We start from the raw sequence: 10,738 nt of genomic DNA, 5'->3' as shown, positions 1-10,738 counted from the left end.
CAACTAATAAACAATTCGTAACAATATATCCTTCAAACAGCGCGAAAACAGGTTTAGGTATCTTTAAAGCAGAATGAACATAGGAGATATAAAATTGGTATCGACTGATTTGAGTTCATGTCCCCTAAGACAGACACATTACATATGTAAGTTTCAGAAGGACACCGATGACATTTGCGCAGACTTAGACACAAGACCAATTGCATGCACAATCATAAGTAGGCCAGATGAAGATATTCGCCTCTAGAGAAGCATATTCCGAAAGACAAGTTGTTGAACTTTACCAGAAGATTAAGATCACTTGAGCAGATGATCGGTTGTATGTCTTGAGACGATCATCACCTTAGTCAAAAACATTACTTCTAAGCACGTCAACCATTCTCGCAAACAGTTACACTTGCACAAAGAAGAGACAGAGGACTTATATTAACTGATCAACAAAACAGAACATATATGAAATAAACCATGGAGATAAGAGCTCGGTATAGTCATCAGTGATACAGAAGACATCACGAATGAAGCGAATAAATAATAAAGCGACTCCAAGTTCTACCAAGTACTAGATAAAGATCCAGCACTGCACTATGCAAACGCTATTAATAATGTTATGGACGAATCCCCTCAAATAGGACATAGAGAATGGCAAACGAGATTTCATTTAACTCGTGAAATCCGAGAGTTTGAAGTTTGTATACCTGAAATCCAAACACGAGTAAAGACCTATACTTTTTGGTAATGGGCATTATACAGAATGGATACCAGAATATCTAGGTACTTTCATACAAATCAGTGCACTTCGGATTATCTCATTTAAAGCAAAGCAAGTGTACGACTTCCTCCAGATACAACCCTTGATTTTCTAGATATCGCAACAGCGCATCCTAGTATACCGCATAATATTGGGATACTGGCGTACACCGTACAATAACCTCACAATGATATCGTGGATTAATGTCTGTATAAAACTCAGCAACCTAATATGTAATGAAGACTAAACTACATTTAAATCAATGTAATTCTCATGGGCATATATGAGGGTGAGCTGTTAGTCTGAATAGATGAAACGAGACTATGACAAAGACTTCATAGAAGAGGCAGCACAGAGGGCTAAATAAGCTACGCCAATGACCTAATTACAAAATTGTGAAAAGGAAAGGATTAAAATGCATGTCTATCTACCTACCTGTCTATGTATATATATCTATCTAAGGTACTTATCAAGCGTTTTATTGTTCTACCTACCATATGTTCGGATAAAAGTTTGTATATATATATATGTATATATGTGTTCGCATGAAAATTTGTGTATATATATATATATATATATATATATATATATATATATATATATATATATATATATATATATACATACATATACATGTAGGTGCACAGGCATTAACGTATGAATATATGTTCAAACGTACTAACGTATGTATGAGTTAGGTAGGTTGGAAACGAGATAGTTGTGTGGGTAGGTACCTAAATTAGTAACTGTGAATCGCATACATTTGTTGATCAACGGTAGATTCCTCAACATAATCTAATCTGAAATATTTGTGCTTTATTACAATTATGCTATGAATTTCGAGTTAACAAGTTTCACAGAGAAGGTAGTGATGCGATTACTTCTACAGTTTTACTTCAACGCAGATATATTCTGTTAAAACAGGCCTCCTTCTGTGTAACGGAGCGAAAATCAAAGTATTGCACGGCAACTTTAGCATTGAAGAAATTAATCTGTGGGCTTACTTTGAAGTATATTCGAATCTTCCTTTTTTCATTTTTATTTTTATTCTCATATATGGACAGGAGAATGTTGTGTCCAACTACTAAAATTAACACTTTTCGCCTTCCTTGCTTCCGTTCTGTGCATGAACACATAAAGGAACCCTTCTGAAAGTATGTATTGTGAAGGATAATATTCCTAAATTTATTCACGAATATTATGCAGCTCCATTTAAAGAATCATGAAAATATTATAGAATTAAAATTGTTTGAGGGCTTATCCCTTCTGCATCGGCATCATAGAGGCTTATGCACCAACATGTGACCATGTTGACGAGGAAGTAAATGCGTTCTACGCCCAGCTTCAAACTCTAATTGACCAGATATCCAAGAACGATATTCTAGTTACTCAAGGATACTAGAATAACAAGGTAAGAGAAGACATACATACAGACTGACGAGAGAGATATGACTGAAGCTCCTGGACTTCGCCACCTACACTAACCTAGTGCTACCGAACACCATCGACCCACACAAGCCATCTAGAAGATGGACGTGGCACAGTCCAGACGGAAACAAAATCACAACTAGATTGACTACATCTTGGTGAGGAAGCGCTTCAGTTCTTGGTCAACATTGCCAGAACGAGTAGCTTCCGCGGAGCTGACGTAGGAAGCGACGTGATGACTATCCAACTTCGTCTGAGGAATGCCAATAAGCCACGACAGGTTAGTGTCAGGTTTGAACGATCAACGAGTGGCACAAGCATTTGAGGTATCACTAGGGGGCAAATGTGTACCACTCACAATTCTGAGTGATGAAGAAATAAACATTGGCTACCTGATGAATACATTTAACACGACATTAAAAGGCACAGCCAGCGAGATCCTTAGAAAACATTATAGAATAAAGAAGCCCTAGGTCACAACATATATCCTGGACCTAGGTAAATTGAGGATAAAATTGAGGAGGAACCGGGGAGACCTTGAACAACAGGATTAAGAAGAGCCTAAATAGAGCGTGGGAAAGATGGATAGAAGACCAATGTAAGGAAGTCGAGAACATACTGAACCAGAAAAGCTGTAAAAAGCATAACTGTTTGTGAAAAACCTGACAAGAGAGAAAAATGGAGATATACCAGGATCTAGGACAGGATTTTTAAAAGTCTCAGAGAAGACTAAAAGATTATTAACATACAGACCGAATACTGTTCAGACCTCTACAACAAGGAAACTTCTGGATTCCAAGCTATACTAAACTTCCCACTGACCACAACATATTTCGACCACACAATCATCAATGAAGAAGTAGGGCTACAGTAAAGGCACTAAAGAAAAGGAAGTCACCTGATGTAGACAATACTCCAGCAGAACTTGTTCAAGCAGGAGGAACGTCCGTGATTGGTGTCCTCACAACAATCGTCAACACAAACTGACAATCTGGCAAGCAGGTTAATGGCTCACCCCATGGACTCACTCTCTGATCTTTACTCTTCCTAAGAAAGGGAATCTGCCGCTGCGCCAGAACTACTGACATATCAGCCTCAACAGTCACTCAGTCAAGGTTATGCTTAAAACCACCACCAACAGACTGAAACCCCAAGTCTTTCACATCATTACTGAAGCAAAGGTTGGTTTCAGGTCAGGTCCTAGCACTATAGAACAGATTCTCAACCTTAGAATCCTCTGTCATGTCCTCATTTACTTCATGAAGGCTCTTGACAATGTATGGCATGCAGCCTTTTGGGCCACCATGCGGATATAAAAAATAAACACAAAACCAATCAGCATCGTGGAAGACCTGTATGACGAGGCGACTAGCGCACACTTCTCTTCAATGGCAACAATATTGGGCGAGAACCACAATCGGAGTGAGACATGGCAGCTTTATCTCACACACTCTCTTCAAAATTTACCTGGAAAGGATCGTATCCGATGCCTTGGAAGACCAATCGCCATCCTGTTCATTGCTGATGATATCGATGGTCTAACGTGAGATGAACAAGAACTGGAAATTTTAGTGAATCGTCTCAACCAAGTATCACGAAGGTACGGGATGGAGATCAGAGCTGGAAAGACCAAGCTAATGACAAACAACCCAAGTAGCATCCAAACGGAAAGACGAGTGAATAGGCAGATGCTGGGCACAGTGATAAGCTTCAAGTATTTAGGCAATATCGTCTCTGGAGAGGGTTCAACATTTGAGGTTATTTACAGGATTGCACAGACAACAGCAGAACTAGCTAGGCTGAAGCCCATTTGGAAGGATTGCAACATCACACTTAGGTCAAAGATGAAGCTGATGTGCTCCGTCGCCATTTCCATATTCCTGTATGCATATAAAACATGGACCGTAACAGCAAAACTAGAGAGAAGAATCCATACCTTAGGGACGAGATATCATCAAAGGATCCTGAAAATCTCATGCGTAGACCACGTCTTTTATGAGGAGATATGCATTAGAATCCAAGATGCAATTGGACCGTGTGAAGATAAGCATACCACCGTAAAGAAATGCAAACTAAGATGTTATGGTCACGTCTCCCGCTTATCTGGCATGTCAAAGACAATCATAAGGCTACAAGGAGTGGAAAGAGAAAGAAAGGCAGACAGAAGAATAGAGGAGAAAGTAAAGTCAAAGAGGCATGTACGTAGCAAAGTCTTCAAAGGACATAACAAATAGACAGGGATTGTGGCAAATTCAGCAGTGGCCCCTACGACCAGCGTGGCTACGGAAGAAATAAAACAATGAGATCTATATCAATATGGCCATATATTTCTATGCAAATTAAAATTTGGCACAATATGTCTCACATAAGGCTGGTCCCGGTTCAGCGTCGGTTTGTGCGCACAAATGCAGATCGATTCTTTAACCGCCACTCAAACCAGGATTGTTCTTGATCTAAGATTTGTATTGAGTTCCATGATACAGTATTGTCAGGATACAATTGTGGATATGCCGTGATGCTTTGGTATAGCTACGTGGAATGAATTGCCATAGCTCTTAGACACAAGGACACTGATGTCATTCAAGAGTTCTCTTAAAACTAACCTTTTTCGAAAAAAACTTAAAGACTTAATACTGTTTAGGTCTCAGTTATTATCATCATGTTTTTTGCATTGTAATTTCAAGTTGCTTGTTTTGTAATCTTGTCATTGTATATGATTTTCTGGCATATATTAGTTTTTTTGCAAAGCGTTTCTAACTTCTTAAACATAGTCACTGCACTAAGCCCACATTGTTATTATTATTATTATTATTATTATTATTATTATTATTATTATTATTATTATTGTAAGTAATAATGTCGCCACTACACAAAAGTACCAAACGAAATGTATATTATAAGCAGTGTAAGTAGTTACTGGATATTAAAACAGTATCTGAGATTAAATCTTATTTTCAGAAAAATAAAAGAGCACTATTTGAGTTTCTAACTATCATTTCATGGTAGAAAGAAGAACAAGCGAAATTGCAACACAAAACAATCAAACTCTTTGCAAACGTTTTTCTTGAAGATATTCTGCCGTGTGTAGAAGGTTACTATCATCTGTTATGTACATGTGCTTCAATCACCAATTTAACACTAATATATTGATATATATACACGATATGTTATATCAGCCGTTTAGCAGATAATCTCAAATCAGAAATAAATTTAATTATCACGGTTTAAACGTTTTCGCATTTATATTTAAACTAAATGATGAACTTTGAAAATATATCAATGTCAATAACTAAATTAATACAAATTATAATACAGCTTATATTGCAAACTTTATTAAATATATTTTGTGTTACGTGCCGATGGCCTAACAAGCTAAAGAAACAAAGTTGAAGGAAGTAGCAATTGCTAAGACTGATTCCTTTAAAAGTAGATTTTGTCTTTACGGAAACAAGTATAACGTACACCATACTATAACCCAATCGGTATGTAGTACTTTGGCCGTGCGACAATTGGTATGCTAAGATTGATTCCTTTAAAAGTAGATTCTGTCTTTACGGAAACAAGTATAACGTACACCATACTATAACCCAATCGGTATGTAGTGCTTTGGCCGTGCGACAATTGGTATGAAAAGATCTCAGACCATATACTGTATTCGTCGAAGGAACGATGCTCGATCGGCTTTAAGTGTGCATATTCATTATTCCTTACACTTTCCGTAATATGAGAGTACGGCCTGGATTGTAGACTAAAAGCTACTTTTTGTAACGTGGTGTCAATATTTGATTCTTTCGTCCATTTGAAGGATTGTAATCCTTGTCATCCTTAGCTCAAAATAGAGTACACAAAATAGGATATCCAAAGAAAAGGTATGGAGTGGCCGACAGCGAAGACTGATAAAAACCAACAGCTTTAATTTAAAGGAAGCCAGACAGGCACTTTCCTGAAGTTTGTCGGCTAGCATATCTCTCTATTTCCCACACCTACGCGGTTGTTAAGATGCTAGACTTTGGTTATCTTGGACCCCTCTGTTACCGATAATAGTTATGTATTGAACATTCTTTGAACTGTTTCTACTGATATTAATTAGACTTGGAAATCTGTAAGTGGAAAAACGATTTTTGATAGAATACTATGTTGGTAACACAATGTACTGTATTTACCCAGGAAGGCAACTCATTGATTTATTCAAGAAAGTCTTTGGCATTTGCTTGAGATCTTCCACACTCTCAATGTTATTCAAAAAGTCCTTAAACCACTTACCGAGTCTACTAACTATTTGCTTACTCAGAGATGGTATCACGTCCTTTCCTACATTGAAGTTCTATCTATTTTGCACCTCCCGTGTTATGTCTAATCGTCTTGATTTCGATTGTTTGAACAACAACTTTCCCGATCGATCAGGCCAAAAAACTGAGTGTGTTGTAAGATGTAATAATATCCGTGACAAGTTCTTGAAGGAGGCTGCCAAACTCTGGATGACATAATTGGCCCTCTCTGCTGATTTCACAAGTTAATTAATTGCGGATGGGTTGAGTACGACCGAACTGGCGAGGCATTTATGATGTCATTTATAATCTCTGCTATGATGTAGTGTAGTCTGGCAGAGTGAATCACATTTTGAAGTTGTCGAGGTAATGTTGAATAATGCCTCTAAACGTCTTTGCTTCATGATACTTCGAAAGAATCTGGGTTATCAATTTGTGTGAAATACTGCCATATGTTCCTTGAGTAGTGAATGGGGGCGATTCAGGGACAATGGGACTTACCATTAAAAACAGGGTCCCGGCACTTTGGGGACTATGTAAATTTAACATGGGGAAAACTGGCCCGGCACTTTGGGGACAATGGGAATTAACATGGGAATATATTTTGGGTCAGTCTAATGACAAGGGCAATTTAACATGGGAGAATAAAGCAATTCTAGGGACAAGGGGAATTGAACATGGGATTGTTTTTTTTTTTTTTAAAAATAAAAAAAAATAAAAAAATGGGTTGGCAATTGAAAGTCGATCTCTTTTCGAGAAATGTGGGTGGCCCTGAAAAGGGTCTTTGGGTTTATGTTAATGTTGCCATTAACATAAGGGGCACCGCATTGGTCTTCTTATTGTCCTTAGGCTGCGTCTCACTGTAGGACCGTAAATCAGGACTGTTGAGGCATCCTTGTCTTTCTACGTAGATGATCCGTATGCACAGACTGGTGTCTGTCCTGTGGACAACTGTCCAGTTCGATCGGACATACATGGGTATGTCCGTCCGGAATATCATTGAAGACACAAGCGTAGAAGATTGCACATCGGTCCACATCTTGAGGCGCCGAGAACAGGCGAATCAATGCAGTGAACTGAGGTTATTTATAGGTAGAGGTAGGATTGAAACGGATTGAGTTTGTTGACCAATCCAAACACGCGTTACAAAATTCAGTCAGCCCGCATCCAATTTGAAGAGAGCAGTCTGTGACGTCACGTGGTCTATATAGATTCGCTAGCGCTTGTGTGCAGTCAATCTATGCGACAGTTATTCAACATGACGGAAACTCAAAAAACGATCCATTGGGGTGCGCCAGCAGTGGAGACCACCCAAGGGAACCCGGACTTACTTTCAGAAGAGGTGAATTGGGATTTTGTGGATTTTCTTACCTCGCAAGAATTTGTTCAGGAACCTTCGTCACCTTCATTACCATTCGTGGAGAATTTTAGACAGAGTCAGAAAGAAGAATTGGAGAAATTTATACAACGACAAAAGGAAGCGGAACAAGCTTTTCTTTTACAGCAACAACAGCAAGAAGAGGTAACAAAAAACAACAACAACAACAACAAGAAGCAGCAGCAAAGAAACAAGAGGGTGAAAATCAAACGGTCACGGTACTGTTAGACATTTTAGCGGAGTTAAGAAGTCTGAAACAAATGTATCAGACTTCTTTATCACGACCGAAGAAAATACGACCTTCCCGAGCTAAACACGCCAACCCTGTGACTAAGCCTACCGTATCACCCTTAGTGATTTCAACTCAATCATCATCATCAGAAGTAGGCCTCGGCCGTGGCAAAGGCTTAGGCAGTTAAAGTTGATTGCTGAAACTCACCCCTACACCACAAACCAAAGGCCCTTTTCAGGGCCACCCACGGCTCTCGAAAAGAGATAGACTTTCAATTGCCAATAACTAAAAAAAAAAACATTTTACTCATATAGTACGTGTATATGAGTGCGTGAGTGTAGCTTCTTATTTAAAATCAAAACTCAAAGACATTTACCTTTTTATAGCTAATTTATTCTTTTATAAATAGTTACAATCCAAATGACAATTCACAGCAGAGCACTTTAAAAAGTACATTCACTTCTTCTGTCTCACTGTTTAGTCTCACTGTTTTTTAAATTTCTTCACCGTCACAGTCTTTTCCTCCTCTTCCTCCTCACTTTCTTCCCTTCTTCGTTTCTTTTCCTGTTTCTTTTTCTTCACCTGTCTGCTTTCTTCCTCCTCTTCTTCCTCTTCTTCCTCTAAATAATTCCTCTCTTCTTCTGACTGCTATTGTTTAATTTTGGGCAATCTGGAGACCAATGTCCTTTTTCTTGACAATAATAACAGGTATCTTGACTTTTGTCTTTTCTAACCCCTTTTTTGCTTTTTTGACGGTCTGGACACTCTGAAGACCAATGCCCTTTCTTCTGACAGATATAGCAAGTATCTTGACTTTTATCTCGCTAGGAAGGAGAGTAGTCTGTCGACTGGTCTGAAGAGAATTTTCTAATGACCCCTCGCAAAGCTCTGATGAAACATTCGATTTGGCTAGTCTCTTCCATCGTTGTGCTCGGTTAGAGAGTGAAATGAATAGTGAAAGGACAAGACACATACCCTTTTATATACGCTGGTCTGCCATGACTATAAAGTAGCACATGGTGTTTAAACTTTAGTCATTTGACTTTTTTGCTTTCAAGATGAAACGATCCAATTCATTTGAGAAGAAAGAAGAGAGTAAGAGGCAGAAACGTGATCTATCGCCTCGTACCAGAGCTGAAGTCTTGGCACAAATTCATGCCAGTGATTTTGAAGAGGACATGAGTGAACCAGAATCCAAACCCTCTAAACCAAGTTTGCCACCCTTAGTCAACCCTGAAAAATACTATTCCATTCGAGAGACGGAAGGCGCTCGTCTAGAAAATTTAGAACCACGGCTTACAAATACACGGTGAAGTTTAAAGATTTCAAGTCCGAAGTACCGTTAGAGAAAGCAGAAGGGTTCATCATTGGGGTGTGGGATTCTTTGCTCACCACACTCAAGCGACAATGTCTACCCAAACAAGACGATCGCTTGAGACTCTCCATACAACACGACGGTTTGAAATCCCCTGTTTGGATCGAGTTTAGCACCCCTGCATAATTGACTGCTTCCAAAGTCATGGACAAGATTGGACACGTGCAACAATCCAATGACCAGATTGACATCACCGATGGAAAAGCCACACTCGACATGACCCACGTCTCTCCTCCTCAAGGGACTGGACAACGCAATAACGTGTTATTGGTGAACGACCTTCGCAGCACCAAAAAGAATCTCGTCCAAATTCACAATTCTCAAGACCAGATGTGTTTAGCCCGAGCCATCGTGATGGGACGAACCTATGCCGACAAGAACGACACGGCACAATGGAAAAGAGACTGGGAGAACATTCGAAAATCGAACCGAGCCAAACAACGAAACGAAGCAGAACTCCTGTTGCAACATGCCGGCCTGTCCAAAGACACACCCTGTGGCATTCCTGAAATGCAAAACTTGCAAGATGCCCTAGCTCCATTCTACACCTTGAAGGTGCACCCGCAAGAAGTGCGTGGGCCTCTGTTGTTTCGAGGGAAAGACTTTAAGGATGGAAAATACATTCATGTCTATTATCACGATGACCATTTCGATACCATTACCAGTATCACTGCATTCCTGGGATACAGTTATTACTGTGAGAAATGTGACTATGGCTATAAAAATCGAGAGCAACACAAACATTGCGGATGGAAATGCTCAGGATGTTTGGCCTCTCCACCCTGACTGAGCGAAGGGCAAGAACGAGTGCATTGTCCTGCTTGTCTGCGCACGTTTGTCAGCCCTGCCTGTTACCAAAAACATCTGAAGACGCAAGGTTCACAGCAGAAATGTGCTTGTCAACTCCTGAGATTGCGCCCTACGTGTGGACAAGGCATACGTACCAACAGTGCCAAGGCACACCTATGTTCAGGAAAGAAAAAATGTCACATTTGTCACCACATCGTGGACTTCGAACACCAATGCTACGTGCAAAAATACCAACCCCAACCAGAGAAAGAGGATGATCACAAGAAGAAAGGTAATTTCATCTTTTTCGATTTCGAATGCATGCAAGAGACTGGCATTCACATTCCTAATTTCTGCGTGGCTCACCGAGCGTGCGAGAAGTGCATTCAAGAACCTATCTTCAGTCATTGCCCTCACTGCAGCAAGATTCCTGGAGGACGGGAAAAAATATTTCGGGGACCGAATACGCTAACCGATTTTGCCCAATGGGTCTTAGACCCCATCGACAAGACGTGGAGCC

At 39.7% G+C, this 10,738-nt stretch overlaps 1 protein-coding gene across 1 annotated transcript; it reads left to right on the top strand.

Moving 5' to 3' along the window:
* The first annotated feature begins 3,783 nt into the window (after positions 1 to 3,783).
* Positions 3,784 to 4,410, top strand: LOC149771400 (uncharacterized). The gene has a single exon (XM_089948504.1). It carries the CDS (start codon positions 3,784 to 3,786, stop codon positions 4,408 to 4,410), a length of 627 nt encoding a protein of 208 aa, XP_089804630.1.
* Positions 4,411 to 10,738: the final 6,328 nt, after the last annotated feature.

Source organism: Sinohyriopsis cumingii, unplaced genomic scaffold (assembly GCF_028554795.1).
Source record: "Sinohyriopsis cumingii isolate HCF-2022 unplaced genomic scaffold, ASM2855479v2 utg001870l, whole genome shotgun sequence".
Lineage (NCBI taxonomy): Eukaryota > Metazoa > Mollusca > Bivalvia > Unionida > Unionidae > Sinohyriopsis > Sinohyriopsis cumingii.
This window is presented reverse-complemented; position numbering and strand designations above follow the sequence as displayed.

What these genes read in the sequence shown, in the direction of transcription:
- LOC149771400 (XM_089948504.1), top strand. Translation starts at nt 3,784, where the DNA reads ATGGAGATCAGAGCTGGAAAGACCAAGCTAATGACAAACAACCCAAGT.